The sequence below is a fragment of the Balaenoptera borealis genome (genome assembly GCF_965194805.1).
Source record: "Balaenoptera borealis genome assembly, chromosome: 20".
NCBI lineage: Eukaryota > Metazoa > Chordata > Mammalia > Artiodactyla > Balaenopteridae > Balaenoptera > Balaenoptera borealis.
The window spans coordinates 219,008-235,735 of NC_138879.1; the positions used below are offsets into that span (position 1 = coordinate 219,008).

The 16,728-nt window shown below is 40.1% G+C and overlaps 1 protein-coding gene across 11 annotated transcripts in view; it reads left to right on the top strand.

The window, feature by feature from the left end:
- HELZ (helicase with zinc finger) overlaps positions 1 to 16,728 on the top strand; it is a 164,638-nt gene that overhangs the window by 16,912 nt on the left and 130,998 nt on the right. For all 11 annotated transcript variants that reach the window (XM_082370949.1, XM_082370948.1, XM_082370952.1 and 8 more), the window contains 2 exons: positions 6,746 to 6,973; positions 9,306 to 9,342. In XM_082370949.1, coding sequence (XP_082227075.1) covers positions 6,764 to 6,973; positions 9,306 to 9,342 — 247 coding nt within the window. In that variant the 5' untranslated portion in view covers positions 6,746 to 6,763. The remainder of the gene's footprint in view (positions 1 to 6,745; positions 6,974 to 9,305; positions 9,343 to 16,728) is intronic.

A 16,728-nucleotide genomic window follows, 5' to 3' on the forward strand; every position in this document is an offset into this window, starting at 1 on the left:
GTCGTTTTGAGAATGTCATATAAATGGAATCATACGTGTAAGCTTTTGAGACTGGGTTCTTTTACTCTGTCTTTGAGATTCATCTAAGTTATTGCATGTATTGAAAGTTTATTCCTTTTTATTACTGAGTAGTTGTCCATCGTCACTCATTAAAGGACATTTGGGTTGTTTCCAGTTTTTAACAATTACGAATAGAGCTGCTGTAGACAATTTGTGTACAGACTTTTGTGCAAACATAGTTTTCATTTATCTCTAGGGTAGCTGTCTCTGGGGAGAGGGACTCACTATATCATCTGCTGGGTGATATAGTGAGTATATTTTTAACTTTATAAGAAACTGTCAACCCTTGTTCCAGAGTGTCTGTACCATTTTATATTCTCCCACTAGCAATGTATGAGAGTTCCACCTATTCCACATCACTGATATTATCAGTGATTTTAATTTAGCCATTCTAATAGGTATATAGTAATATCTTATCGTGGTTTTAATTTGCATTTCTCTGATGACTAATGCCATTGGACATCTTTTCATGTGCTTATTTGCCATCATTAGATCCTCTTAGTGGAGTGCCCGTTGAAATCTTTTGCCTAGCTTTTAATTGGGTTGTTTTCTTACTGTTGAGTTTTGAGAATTCTTTATATATTTGGATACAAATCCTTTTTCAGGTATGTGATTTGCAGTTGGTTTTCTCTCAGTCTTTAGCTTGGCTTCCCATCCTTCTAACATAATAGTGTCTTTCAAAGAGCAAAAAGGTTTAATTTTGAGAAAGTCCAATTCATAAATTTTTTTCTTTTTTATATTATACTAAGATGGGTAGATTTTAAAATAAGTTTCTGTTCTATAAAAGTGGTGAAAAGTAACTTAGTGACGGGAATGTTCTCCTCAAGTTGACTTTGTGGAAGGTGCACATGTTATTTTCTGGAAAGGTAGTGCTAATTAATATACTCCCTAGTCTTGGGAACATCTAGGACTTTTGTTTAACCAAAGGATGCAGTTGGTTTAGGTTTGTGAGGGTTTTCACACTTTTTTTTTTAAAATGATAATCACTAATGTGGTTAAATATGTATACTTTCATAATGCAGAACTATGTAGGAATTAGTCCTTAAGACTCTTCCAGGGTTAAAATAGTGGTATATTACATTCACATTTGATGCTTTTGGGAGTGCCTGAGTTTGTTTCTGCTTCACTGGAACAGCATTAGAACTCTGAGTGTAGGTTCAGATTCAGTGTCATGGCTAAAAGCACGAGCTGCATCAGAATGTCTGGATTTGAATCCTGCCTTTTATTTGCAGTGTAACTGTGGGTGAGTAACTTAACTTCTCTGTGCTTCAGTTTCCTTATCTGTTAGTGGGAATGATAATAATAACATCCACCTTGTAAGGTTATTATGAGGAATCAAGTAGATTACATAATATAGTCATTTCAACAGCATCTGGCCCACAGTAAGCATTCAGCAAATGGCTCTTGTTATTATTTTTATTATTATTGCTGAAATAGCTTTATGATAAAATTGTTTAAACAAATGTTTTGGAATATTTTCAAGAGTCAGAATAACCACATATCACACTAAGTCATTTCTCTCCCATGCCCACTTTTTTCTCTTTACACTTGTTATTATTAATCAATACCTGTGACCAGTGTTTTTAATAATCACGTGTATATACACTGTTTTACAAGACAACTATCCGTTCATTCCATTTTTCACATCTTGTGAGGTACTAATCAGATATACACATATGCATCAGTTCGCTTCAGCTGCCTGAAATATCAACCTAAATTGGCTTAAGCTGGAAAGAAATTTGAGTTAGGCTCACCTAACTGCAAAGTCAGGCACAGCGAGCTGGATTCAGGGCTCAAGTAAAGTCATCAGGACTCAGGTTCTCCCCACGAGTCAAGTCTGCCTTTTCCTGTATGGACTTTAGTTGTAGGAACTGTGTGTTAGAAAAATGGCTGTAGCACATTCACCCCCTGTAGCCTGTTAGCGCTTAGATTCAGCCGGAAAGAGCGCCTGTCTCTTTCCCAGAAGCCTCAGTAAAAGTCTCGTGATGTCTCATTGGCTCTTATGGGGTCACGTGTCTGACCTGGAGCCGATCGCTGTTTGAGGCTGTGAGACTGGGATTGACCAGTTCTGGTCACGTGGCAGCCGTGGCTCTTTGGCGGAGTCGACGCCGCCGGAGCCACGCTGACTGAGGGTCCGGGAGAGGTGCCTACTCTGAGGGAATTTGTGGGCTTTTATCACCAGAAAAAGGGATGGACGCTGGCTGGTCAAACGACTAATGTGCTATTAGGCTCTTTTTGTAGATCGGCAGCAGATCACAGGGGTTAATGGATTTGAATTAGAATCTTGGTTTCTGATTCCAGCTTTTTTGTCTGTGAAGTTACATCCTCCAGGAATGCGTTCCCCACAGGGGCAGGAGTTTGCAGAAGGTTAGCGTTGTGTATTCTTCTGGTGAAAGTTGGATAATTTTCAGCAGGAAGAGAAAGAGTCGAGGCAAATCGGGGTGGCCCTCGCAGTGGGTGGACGTGGTGCTGCTTCCCACAGTGGTGGGTGCAGGCGACTCGGCGCCCTTCTCCGGGCCTTTCTGTCCCCGTGGCAGAGGCTGTACAAGACCCAGCTTGGTCAGCGTCTGTCCGCCACGTGGCGGGGTCGCGTGCTGTAGACACGGGTGTATCCGTGTATCCTGGCCAAGAGTGTCGGCTACATGGTGAGGTGTGTCCGGGAGCTGGCCTCGTGTAGAGGTAGTTTCTAGATCTCTGTGTTTTTTGTAGTCCGTTTTAGCGTGGCTTGAGACGTTGTCTCACTTTGACTTCGGCTGGCAGTTTTTATTTTATGTTTTTCAAGAAGGTGCTTGAACTTCTTCAGGAGTATGTGTAGCCAGGTCATGCTGTTTTCTGAAGAACCAGGGAAGCCGGTTACCAGAGACCTGCCTTGTATGCAGAGCTGCACTACAGGAGTACCCGCAGTGAGGTTCAGGGAGACCGCAGTTAGAAATGAACTGTTGGACCTGATTAATTAACAGACGTAATTGTGGTAGGCGTCTTCATATCCAGTGCTGAGGTGGGCACCTGAGCCTACATATCAGAGACATTAACTCTTGAAATTAAGTCACTTCCCCCCATAGCTCCCGGAGTTAGTAATTCTGTCCCTAATCTCTACTTCTGTGTTACTTTTATTGAGATTTCCCTGGCTAATATGTTTGGTGATTAATGTTGACGGTAGTCTTTGTGATCTCCCCTCAGAGCCAGTTTTAGGGGTTAGCTTGTCTTTGTCAGCGACGTACAAGTACACTTGTTTCTCCAATGGCTATTGGAGAGCATGATCATTATTATGATCGCATAATCATAACCATTATTATTTTATCGAGATGGAGAAAATGGGTGAAAATAATTCCTCTGTCAAGTAGATAAAGTAGTTACATAGCATGATATTTTATTTTCTATAAATACAGTGTTGTATGTTGAAATCTGTAAAGTGATTTCCACTTTATATAAATTGAAAATATGGAATTTTAGTGAAATAACAGTAGCTAACACTTACTGAGCACTCACTGTATGCCAGGCATTCTTTTAAGCACTTTACACGCATTATTTCACTTAATTCTTAAGTGAAAATAAATAACCATAGGAGGTAGGTATTAGTTGTCTTCTTGCCATTTTAGAGGTGAGCAAGTTGAGATGCTTGAGGCTAAGTCATTTGCTCCAGGTCACACAGCTGGTGAGTGACACAGTTGGTGAGTGACAGCTGGTGAGTTCTGAATGTAAGTCCTCTGGCTCCAAGTCTGTGCTTTGGATCACTGTGCTGTGTTCTCTCCCTAGTAAAGATTTTAGCTACTGTGTTGTTAGTTTTTCTTTTCATTTTATTTCTTTTCTTAATATTTTCTAGATGTGGGCTAGGAGTTTTATAGAGAAGATTTGCTAATTCTAGGACCTTTGGAATCCATGGATTTATCCATCTTCTGTTGCTGTTATCTGGCAAGCAAACACTATATGCTTGTTTATATCAGTAGGTCTCAACCAGGAATGATTTTGCCCCCCAGGGGACACTTGCTGATGTCTGGAGACAGACATCTTTAGTTGTCGTAAGTCAGGAGACGTGCTCCTGGCACCTAGTGGTCAGAGGCCGGGATGCTGGTGAAACGTCTTGTGAAGCACAGGACAGCCTTCCGCAACAAAGAATTGTCCAGCCCAAAATGTCAATAGCATCAGCTCTGGCCTATAGAATAAGTTACTGATGATCTTGTAATGCCATTCTGATCTCTAATGGGCAAAGTCACGTTAGTAATGTAGAAATGATTACTTTTGTTGTTTGTTTGATAATTGATTTCCCCAAATTAATGCATGTTTGTATAAGGGACATAAACACCAACTATAACTTAAATATTTAAGTTCCCTTAAAGTAAACTGGGAATTATAGCCCAGTGAGGGAGAGCTGAGGAAGTTTAAAGGGAGGCCGGGTAATGCCTGAGGGTACAATACTCTAAATATTTGTTGGATTACCTTGTGAATAACACAATTAGATTTCATTTTTTGTGTTGTGTTAACTTGTCAAATGTATAAACATTTTAAATATCCTGTAATTTTAAAAACCGTGTTTTGGTATTTTTTTAATTAAAAATTTCATACTGAGAAAAGTGGAGAATACTACATCGTACCCCATGTATGTACCACCCATATTTAACAAATACTAACAAATACTGAAGTCCATTTTGAGCTCTTTCTCATCCCATCCCTTAGGTGTTTCTACATTTTTTGTTACACCAAACATCTCAAAAGTTGAAGGGGCCTGGACCTCTTCCGATGTCTGTCATCAGGCCTCACTCACTGCTGCTGCCTTTTGTCTGCCTGTCAGCTTCTCCCCTCATCGTTCGCTGCAGCATATAGGCGGCACAGGGCGGAGCCAGGTTGTCTTTTCAAAGCTGGAAAGGCCAGGCCGAGAGTGGATGTGTAGGCTGGAGAGAGGCGGGAGGACCATAAGCATGGGTTTCCCCCAATGTCTGAAGGTAGAGCGTTCCCGTGAAACCTTTCATAGGCCGAAATGGCGTAAAGCGAAGAAGCAATGACCATAGGACACACCTTGCTGATGGATGCACAAAATAAACTGAGCTAAAGCGCAGAAGCTCAGCGACAGTTGAGAGCTGTGGCGCTTTGGTGCCGAGGTGCTGAGTGTGGCTCCGGGAAGGAGCCGGGCGGCGCCCCTTTCTCCCGCCTCTGCCGCTCACGGTGCGAATTGCCCCTGCGAGCGCTGCTGCCGAACGCGTGCGGACACTGTTGTCACTTTCCCCCCTTTTTTGTAAAAGTGGATGTCCTCTTTGGATTCCTTTTGGTGAGGAAAACAGGCACTAACGTGGGTCCTTCTTAAAAGCAAAGCGACATAAATCGAGCTTTGGAAAGATGGAGGAGACCTGTACCTTGGGGCCATTTGGTAAGGTGGAAAGTGGGGAGCGTGAGTGAGGGTGGGAACAGGCAAGAAGAGCAGCCTCCGCACCGACAGAGATGGTGATCAGAGGCCAGCAAGAGTGATCCTCCGAAGCAGCGTTGTGACTGTCAGGTCAAAGGAGTTTAGTTCTTCTTTGCCCAGGTTTTCTGCTCCCTGCATTGTGAGTGGTATAGCTCAGGAGAGGCTGCGCTTGAATTCTCAATCTCTTTTACTTGGACTGCTTAGTGGTCTGTTATTAATGGCAATGCCTGCTTCTCACCAGTTGTTCACAGGACTTCTACATGATAGGTTCCTTCTTTTTTTTTTTTTTTTTGACCGCACCATGCCGCCTGTGGGATCTTAGTTCCCCAACCAGGGGTCAGACCCTCCCCCCGCCCCTTTCCGCCGTGGAAGCACGGAGTCCCAACCCCTGGACTGCCCGATAGGTTCCTTCTTTATTTAAACACCTCCCATCATGCTCCATTGCTATGGAATAAAGCCCTCACTTCTTGTGGCATTGGAGGGCATTCTTAGCTCCTTTCCCTCCTTCTCTGACACACCTGGAGTTTATCATGTGCTTTCTCTTGTCTTGGTGATTTCTTGTGCATTCTCTCTGAAGAACTCCCCTGTGCTCTCCCTGTCATCTCTGCACAGTGAACTTGTGTTCTTCTTTTGAGGTCAGCTCATGCCTTTCGGCAGATGGAAGGTATTTCTTGCTATTTTTCACTTGTGCTTTGTCTGTCTTGCTAGAATCTGAGTTTCTTGAAAGCAGTGATGACATGCTTCCTCTTTGAGTTTAGTGCTGCTAACACAGGGCCTGGCCTCAGGAAGTGTTTGCTGAACTGAATTAATAGCCAGTTCGAACTTGCCCTTGAGCCAGTTTTTTGTACTGGTGGGAAAAATCCTACACGGTATGGACTTTGATTCTCTGCAGTCTCAGTTACAGAATTATAAGACCGAAAATAGGAGGCTGGGATAGGAAACATTTTTGCACCTTCTGGTTTAAAAGAAAAAGAGACGCCTTCGTGGCTTATTACACTTTGTAATATTCAGCATCATGTTTCATTTATAAATTTGATGTGTTGTTGGCATGATCCTGACTTACGGTTGATATTTTGCTTGGATTTTAGTAAAGACTTCATAAAATATAAAAGAAAAGTATAGAATTTGTAGCATCAATAGTTGCTGCTCAGCTCTGACCTTGATCAAAAGGCTGGTTGAGAGTAACTATTTAGATAGATAGTTGAGCCAGTTGAGTTAGGAATGGGGCTAGAATTGATAATAAGTTTTTAAAACCTTTTCTTACCTGTTCTTTCTCCCTGTCTTTAGGATTTTTGTCCCTGAGTCATGGAAGACAGAAGAGCTGAGAAGTCATGTGAACAAGCGTGTGAATCACTTAAGAGACAGGACTATGAAATGACCCTCAAGCACTGCACAGAGGCCCTCCTTTCTCTTGGCCAGTACTCCATGGCTGACTTCACAGGGCCGTGTCCACTGGAGATAGAAAGCATCAAAATCGAGAGTCTTCTTTACAGAATTGCCTCCTTTTTGCAGCTGGTGAGTAAACACTGTCAATGAGCCAGTGCTGAACCATGTAAAATGGCTGTTTTCTGTGAGTGGGGACTATCGCTGATCACTGCTTCTACAAATCACCACATTCTGGGCTGAGGACATGAGTGAAGTGGCTAGTGATTGCTGAATATCTTTGATGGCAAGTAACTGTGTTTTTCAGCCTTGAAAGTATTACTATTGTATAGCATTTTGGATTATTTACTCCATTCAACAAATATTTCAACAAATATTATTCACTCAATTCAACAAATGTTTATGCTGTTCTAGGTATTTGCTATACGTTGGTGAAAAAGAAAGAGAAAGATCCCTCCTTCATAGTACTTTTTCTAGTGGGGGGGCAGACAGTAAACCATAGGCATTATAAATAAGTAAACACTTTAGATTGTTAGAAGGTAACAGTCTGCATGGAAAAAAAGAAGAATAGAGGGTTACTAGGATTAGGGATAGGGTTGCAGTTTTAAATTGGGTTAAGATAGGCCTCATGATAAGGTGATACGAAGGAGGTAAGGAAGTGAGCCACGCTGAAATCTGGAAGAAGATCATTACAGGCAGAGGGAACAGTCAGTGCGGAATTCCTGAGGCGGAAGCATGCCTGCCACGTCTGACGAACAGTTGGGAGGCCCTTGTGCTGGAGTTAAGTGCCCAAGGGGGAGAGTGCAACAGGGCTAGATCCTGTGGGACCCTTCAGGCCACTGTAAGGGCTGGTGTCTGCTCTACTTGAGATGGGACGCTGTTGTGGGATTTTGAGCAGAGGAGTGGCATGATCTGCTTTAATAGGAGTTACTTGGCCTTTGTGTTGAGAATAGACTGTAAAAGAGTAAGAGCAGATGCAGGGAGACTAGTTTGGAAGCTATTAGAATAATCTAGGCCAGCGGTGAAGTGGCTCAGATCAAAATGCTAGCAGTGGAGATGGTGAGAAGTGGTTTGTTCTGGTTACAATCTGAAGATAGAACGAAGCAGATGTCCTGACGTACTGAAGGCAGGGAGTGAGAGGTACAGAGCAGTCATAGTTGACTTACTTCGCCCTTTTTCTGTCTGAGCAATTGGCAGCGTGGAGTTTCCTTACACTGAGATGAGAGGGCTGTAGGTGGGGAGATGGGAAAGAGTTCATTTTGGACATACTGATTTGAGATGACGTTTAGATATCCAGCTGGAGATGTCGAATAAGCAGTTGGATATGCAGGTCTGGAGTTTGGGAGAGAGGTCTGGGCTAAAGATGTTAATTTGAGAGTCTGTGGCCTGTGGATGATATATAAAGTCTTACGCCTGGGTCAGATCAGCAGGGGAATGAGTATAGGTAGAGAGAAGGGGAGGGCTGAGGACAGTCTTGTGGCACTAGTTTAAGAGGTTGGGAGGAGAAGCAAAGCATCCTGAAAAGCAACCCATGAGGTTAAGGAAAACTAAGAGAGTAAGCTGTCCTAGGAACCAGTCAGAGAAAGCCTGTCCAAATGAGGGAATGTTCAGTGTCCATTGCTGTGAATAGAGTCGTGAGAACTGAGAATTGACTGAGAGATGACAGTGTGTCTAAATGGGTACATGTAAGTGTATCTAACTGGATTCACTGGCAGTCACTGGTGACCTCCATGAGAGCAGCTTCCATGGAGCAGTGGGTGAAAGCCTGATAGAAGAGTGTTTACGAGGAAGTCAGAGGGAAGGGAATTGAAATACATGATATAGACACTTCTTGAGGAGTTTGCCCCATTGAAGCACAAAAAAATGGAATGGTAGCTGGTGGGAGAAGTGAAGTCAAGGGAAGGATCCTTTCAGATGAGAGAAATAAGAGCATGTTTGTTTATAGGACTGAACCGTTGGGAAACAGAAAATTAATGACGTAGGAGAAACAGAAGAAGCTTGCTGGAGCGCTGTTCTTGAGTAGGCCCTGGAGCAGATCTGCACGGGTGGTAGGATGGGCTTTAGGAAGGAACAGGGCTGGCTCACCTGGTAACAGGTGGAAGGCACGGTGTGCCGGGAAGTGGGCAGCCATGGTAGTGGCCATCCGCGGAAGGTCTCTTCTCAGGGCTGCAGTTTCCTCAGTAAAGTCATTAGCTGAGAGCGAGGATGGGGAGGAGATTTCTGGTGACTTGAGGTTAGAGAGGGCGAGAGGGAGGAGAGTGAATAAATGGCCTAGAGACGTATACTGTAACGTTTGTTTGTAGAATATTGTGTAATCCTCAGCACATGAGTTAGCTTTGCTCTGTGAATATTAAATTTGCAACATTAATGATTAAACTTTGAAACAAAGCTGAGCTTTTTGATAAAATCTGTTTTAAGCAGCCCTTGAACTACTTAACTTTATCTTGTATCTTTTATTTTGCAGAAAAACTATGGGCAAGCTGATGAAGATTGTAGGCATGGTATGTTTAAAAGCAGGATTCTTTTCTGCTGTGAAGATTTTGAATTATTTAATTGAGCAGTGTTTAAGATTTGTTTTTTTCACATGCTAATTTCAAAAGTGATCATAATATTTAAAAAACCCACCTCACGGTGGTGCCTGGTGGCTAATTTGGACGGCGACTTTCCTGCTATGGTGGGTGCACACGTGAACACTGTTCCTAATCACAAGCGTTGGCACTGCTGTCACTCCCTTGGGAACACTGATAATGCCCTTTTAAAGTTTGCGTGAGTATTTTCAGTCAATAAAGAGCCATATTTTAAGAACTGTAGCACATAACACACATTGATTAAAACGTTAAGCTTGGATAAATTGAAAAGCTGGGCCTCTGCCTCCTAAAGTGTTCTTTTCCCCTTCATTAGAAGATTTCCCTTAGAGAGCAGAGACTGACTGAATGCTCTTTAGTGCTTTTTCCTGTTTTCTTTTGGGCAGGAAATTGATTAATAAGATTCGTGCTCTTTGGGTACTCATAGAATAGGAATCCTTTTCTTGGAGATTGCTGCCAACTCACTAGAATGAATCTAGAAGTGAGTGGGAGGAGGGTTCAGTGTACATTCTCACACACTCTTGGTGGGAGTTTTGCACAGCTCAGTGATTTGGATAATATAATGTTTCAGTTATCCAAATTGGGGTTGGGGGGCTGAGGAGTCTAACATAAGTTAAAGTTTTTTTCCTATTTGCTCCTTTGTGTCAAAACTTTTAAAAGTATTAGCTCTTTTTGTTGTTAACCTTACAAAACCATCTTATCTACTCCTGGGGCATATTGGACATAATTTAACCATTCATTAAAGATTCAGTGACCTCTTTGTAAACCTTGCTTCATCGAATTGTATACTTTGGGAGTTAATCGGCCTGAGAGATATCTAGTACAGTCTTCCGTTAAAAAAATCTTTACTATCTGTGGACATTTAAAAGTTACCAACAAGCCAGATAATAAGTCAGATAATATAGAGGAATATGAAGGAGGGACCCACTTCCCTTTCTCCCCCCATCTGAAGGAACCATGTTATTAGTTTGCTGCATCTTCTTCGCCTTTCTCTGTAGTGGTAAGCACAAATGCTTATAATACATAGGTAGGATCTGCCTTTAAAAATTAAAAAAGAATTATGTGATCATCACAAAGTTTCTTGCTTTCTTCTGTAACAATAGATCATGGGCATCTTACTAAGTTAATAATACATCAGCTCCAATTCCTGCTGAATATTCCATGGCGTAGATGTGCCGTAATTTATTCAGCTATTCCCATATTGATGGGCATTCAGGTGGTTCTAGTTTTCTAGTTTGTAATAGTTCATCCTGTAATAAACATATATTCTTTCTTACTGTTGCCTTTGTTTCTTTATGGTAGTCTTAAAAGTTAGATATCTGGGTTAAGGAGTTTTAAAAGTTGGATGTCTGGGTTAAAATATACTTGAATGTCTGTTTCCTGTGATCTCACTAACTGGAACCTCTCAGTCTTGACACTGTGACAATCTTGTGTGTGAGAAATGGCCCCTCTTTCTTTAATGTTCCCTTCCTTGAGTACTGGTGAGGTTGTTGCTTTTCATTTGGAGACACACAAAGTCCCAGAAGAGTAACTGACTTGTGAAGAGTTGTGGAAGGGTAAACGCTGTGGGTGAAGGAGCATAAGGAAGAACGCTGCATTTTTTGTTAATTGTTTTACTTAGCGTTTTCAAGTGAGATACTATTTTACAGCTGCTGAATTACCAAAATAAAAGCTTAACAGGAAACCTTGGAGATGAAGGATAAGTCTGTCACCTGGATTGTGATCATCGTAACATGAATGTATACATATGTCCACACTCACCAGACTGTATGCATTAACTGCGTGCAGGTTTTGGATACTGATTATGTCTCTGTAATGTGGGGAGAAAAGTTTAACCAATGTCTAAGATAAGGTTGCAGTGAAATGAGTGTAGGCTTGTGGTGGTGGTAGAGTATGAAGCGGAATACAGCTTGGTAACATGTTCGTTCCTTTGACCCACTAATCTTAGTTCTGGGATACTGTCCCAAGTAAATATTCCAAAAGAAGGAAGAAATTGTACGTGGAATGGTTTTCATTGCAATACTGTGTGGAAAAGAGGAAAATCGGTTAGCTTGCAATAAGGGTTCATTGATTACACTCTGTGCATTCCTTGTTACCATTTATGTGATAAGTAAGAACATGGAAGTGCTTATTTAACGTATATAAACTTTGTCATTTGAAATAGACATTTGGGAATATGGGCAAAGTTTACATGTGTATATTGCTAATTGTAGAGTTCTGCTTTTATATTATGTACATGTAATTTTTTTTCTTTTCACCTTTTGGTAACTTGTGTTTTTTTTAATTGAAATACCGTTGATTTACAGTATTAGTTTCAAGTGTACAGCAAGCTTATTTTTATATAAGGTAAAATACCACAGTTAAGCAGTTAGTAATAAAAAGCAACACGAGAATCTCAATCTCTGTTAATTATTATATTGGTTTGTAACGCTAGATAGCCCGAATAACTCCTGCCTTAATGGCCCCAGAGCTTTGTTTGAATTTTATGTACTAGAGTATCATCCTGGTGTCTGTTCCCTCACTGTCAGGCTATCAGTTTGCATTCCTTACAACTCTCAACATGCCTCATTGCAACTACCCTCCCCCTCTTCTCCACTTGCTGCTTCTGACCCTGATTTCACTTTCTTAGGCAGGGATAGGAAACCAGACAGGCAATCTTTGTCGTGGAGTTAAAAAACATTGAAAAATTTTTTCATTATGAAAAATTTAAAACATACGGGAAACTAGGGGAAAGAGTATAATAAACATTCATAGTCTCGAAACTTAGGTTGTAACCTTTTGCCATATTTACTTCATTAGTTTTTTTCTGAACTATTTAAAAATAATTATAGACATCATGATATTTACTCCTAAATACTTTAGTACGCATCTCTAAAAAATAAGGTCATAACTGTATAACCACAATATTATTATTAACCTAATAAAAATGACCATAATTCCCTAATATCAAAAACCAGTCCATAATCAGATTTACCTGGTTGTTCCCAAAATGTTTTTTTTTTAAGATTGATTTGTTTAAGCCAGGAACTAATCAGAGTCATAAGATTTAATAGTTGGAATTCTACTTAAATAAGACATAGATTCTGAGTGAGGACTCAAGGGCATCCTGGAGATAAACTACACAGACTTTAAGTTCATGGAGTTTAGTTCTGAGTTTGGTGCTGTGTTCTGGGTAGTGAGGGTTGTCAAGCCAGTGACCACTGAGCAAGTGAGGTGGTCAAGTCTGTTTTCATTATCTGAACATGCGCTGTATTTGGCATAACAGGACAACTTTCATAAGATAAGGATTCTTTTTCTTCCTCTGAAATATTCATCATATAGGAAACTCACATTTTTTTTAAACTAACAAAAGGGAATGAGGTAAATGGAGAAAGTGAAATCAAAAGATAGTCTTATCAGCTAAGAGTTTTGTGCTACATGTAACGTGTGGATCAAACTCAGTCATTCTGACATCAATGAATATTCTTCATAAGGCTGCAAGATTTCCAAACCCTAGGTGAGAGTGTCATTAATTTAAGAAATTAATATGAACAAAGGAGTTTGGGCCATCAATTGATATTTATTATATTGATACTTGCCCTGTGAAGTAAGTGATTCAGTAACCAAAAAGCCCTGTTAAATAGATGCTGACTGTATTACAAAAGGCAAATTGATACATGATTGATTGCACCTTCTGTACTTTCCTTCTCTGAAGAGTTTTGATTAAATAGATTTTATATTTTATGGTAATTAAAAATGTTTTGGAAAAATAGTTAATAGGGGTAACAGTACTTATTCAGAATTATCTCTGGGTAAGACCCTCTGAAGTATTTTGTTTAATCACACTGTAATATCATTCCAGTTTTATGGGTGAGGAAACAGATTTTGTGAGATTAAGTAACTTGCTTAAGAGCATAGAGACAGTCCAGAGTGGAACTGTTGTTGTGAAGTGAGGTCTTTCTGATCCGAAAGGCCATGCTCCTTCTCTTTATCCCAAGGTGCAACCTATTTATTCTTCAGGGTTTTACAGACATTATTCTATTTAGTGTCACAAACCTGGGGGGGAAAAAGGCAAATGGGTATTTTATATTCTAGAAATGAAAAAGACTGAGGCCCAGGATCACGTAGATGATAGTGGAGTGGGGCAAGAGTTTGGATCTTCAAGCCTCTAGTTCATCCAATTTTTCCTGTCGACCAGAATGTTAAATAGGGATGCAGTTCAATAATATTCCTTAATTACTTGTTCTTTAGATCCATTTGCGGTAACTATTTTAAAAATTGCATGTATATAAGCTTTATTTCTCCAACAGGAACTTTAAAAAAAACTTTTTATTTTGAAATAATTATAGATTCACAGGAAGTTGCAAATATAGTACAGAGTGATCCCATGTACCTTTCCCCCCACTGGTTACATCTTACATAACTGTGGTACAATATCAAAACCAGGAAGTTGACACTGGTTCCATGAATATGTGTAATTCTATTTCATTTTATTATGTGTAGATTCAGGTAACCACCAGCACAGCCAAGATACAGAAGTGTTCCATCACGGTGAAGGTCTCTCTTGTGCTACCCTTTGTCGTTACACTCACTGTCTTCCCTCCCTGTGTAACCCCTGGCAACCACTAATCTGTTCTCCACCTCCATAATTTTGTCATTTTGAAAATACCACATAATGGAACCATATTGTACGTGATCTTTTTAAGGATGACTTTTTTTCTCTCACCATGTGTTTGAGACCCATCCAAGTTTTTGTGTGTATCAGTAGTTCATCCATTTTTATGGCTGAGTAGTATTCCACAGCATGGCTGTACCACAGTTTGTTCTTCAGCAGGAACCTAAGGCTTTCTGGAATAGGACCTTAACTTCCACTCTTCATTTCCCCATAATGCCTATTAACTGTTTTAAGTAAAGTTCTTATATGTAAGTTGATAGGGATAGAATATAAATCAGGAAAGTGTTTTTTAAATATTTAAGTTAAGTTGGAAACCATCCTCTAAGTGTGCAGACTCTCTTTTGCATGAGTAGGTAGATATTTAAGTAAGCAACAGTCTCTGAACTACGTCCTTTGAACTCAGCTGCAAGAGCCTCACCGTGGTTGTATGACTGTCTGTTCTAGACCTTTTCTTATTTATGCAGGGTGTCAGTTATAGTCATGAGTGACATAAATGTATTTCATGTTGTTTTTCACTTATGGAATAAATACTAGCATTAATTTTATATTAGCTCAAATTATATGTATACCATAAAAAGAGAAGATTTAAAATGAGTGGTACCTTGCCTTGTAAAATCTCAATGAAAACCATACCAAAGCGGGGCGGGGTAGCGGGGGACGGACGGACACGGACGGACAGGACGACGACACTGAAATTAAGATTACTGTGAACACCTGAAAACGTAGCCCTCTCGCATAGTGCAAAGAAAATAGTCAGAGGAGGAGCAAAATGTCAGTTCTTCTCAGTAAGCAAATTATTTTTTAAAAAAGGTAAGCAAATCAACCATGGAAACAATGAAGTAAGGGAGTGCCTCAGCAGAGGATTTTCCACACTCAGGATTTCCTCTGAGCGCTTACAGCGGACATAGCAAGGTGTTGACTTCTGACGTTGAAATAAAGGCAGTGAAAGAGTTTTAAGATAAAAAAAATACAGTTAAATTGATTTTTTTTAAATAGAAACAACTTCTTCCAGTTTTTGAACAGTTAACAGAGATTAACTTTCCTGTAATGATATAGCAAATGCATCTTGGAAATTAGGGTTCTTTATAACGAGGAGGCTGAAGGCTCTGCAAGCAGCATGCTCTCTCTCTCTCTCTCTCTTTCTAATGCACACACCGTACAGCAGGCTACTCAGGAGTCCAAGAGCCTTTATGCTGAGCTGCAGTTGAAGGAAAGAGTACTTTCAAAAATATACAGTAAGGTCTCAGCTTCAAAGTTTATGGCGCACACAAGAGGGCTGTAAAAGAGATACAGAGATTTTTGTGACCAGGTTAAGGACCGAATACTGGAGGGAGCAAAAGCAAGGTAGCAGGGATTTGGGGGAAAGAAAAGAGAGAGAATGAGAGAGAGAGTACATTATAGTATTTAAATCTGGAGGTGAAATATTCAGAAGAGGTCTGTGTGATACCTGACATTGAATACTGTTAGGGCTTTTCATTTTCCAAAAGCGTCTCATAAAGGAAAGATTTTATCTGCAAAAGACCTTGGTAGGAAGGACATAAAATGCCACAAAAGCTGCGGTCCGCATGTCTTAAAGTATTATGTATTACAACTGGAAGTAAAGAGAGGGCAGGGGGAAAACGGGTTGAGACAGAGGAGAAGGATGGTGGAAAAAAAAAAAAAACTATTTGGAAAAATGGACCCGGGTGAGAGATTTGCCACAGAGTTCTTATTCTGGTTTACATGATACTTTTTGTTACGTGTTACAAGTGGACATTTTAACCTGATTTAGGCCTTCTGCTGTTTGGAGTCTGTTTATAAACTCCTCCCCTAACCCCACCCCAGTAGATGTTTGGCAATAAGTTTATTGCCCAAAAATTAAATGGCTGATATTTAGGAAAGGAATTTATTTATAAATTATAAATTTGTTTTATATATTTATTAAATGAATCTATTTTCATTTTTGATTCAGTTCCTGATGTGTTGGTTCTGAGAATGTGATTATATCCAAGTGGTAAATAACTTCACTTTATTAATGACTCAAGGATTTAGTTTAATGGTAATTTTAAAATTTCTTTCAAAAATTTTAGAAAAATACTACCTTGATTAGGCTATGCTCTTCAATAAAAGGCTTTAGAAATAACTAAGGACTTGATAAGAGAAATAACCTTTTGTGGTCATGTTACTGAAAAAATACAGACTAATACTCAGCATTTACTGAGCTTTAAGCTTGCTTTAAATTATCTTTCTCATCGCAGGTAATTCCTTACAGGCAAGGGGAATTACATTTTAATTGTCGATCCTCTCCTTTTGGTAGCCAGGGGCTGTCAAGCACTTACAGAAGCTGTTTTTGTTGAAAACGGTTGAATGAGTACTCCTTTAAGATTACTCATATTCTGGTCCAAAACATTCCAAGTAAGACAGATTTCAAGTGTTAGAAAATCTTACAAAAACTTAAGAATGAGAAGGGACAGAGACTTGAATTTAGCAACGCAGCTAAGGTGTTCAGATTTCTCCTTTGTAACTCCCAGGGGAAGGAAGGAGTTATGTGCTCACAGTAGAATTTCACAGATAGTTGGGGGAAGAGAATTTATTTGTAAGGAATCATAACTTTTTTACAGTTGCCCAAGATTAGGTTATGTTTTAATGTCATCTCTTTTGGCAAGTTC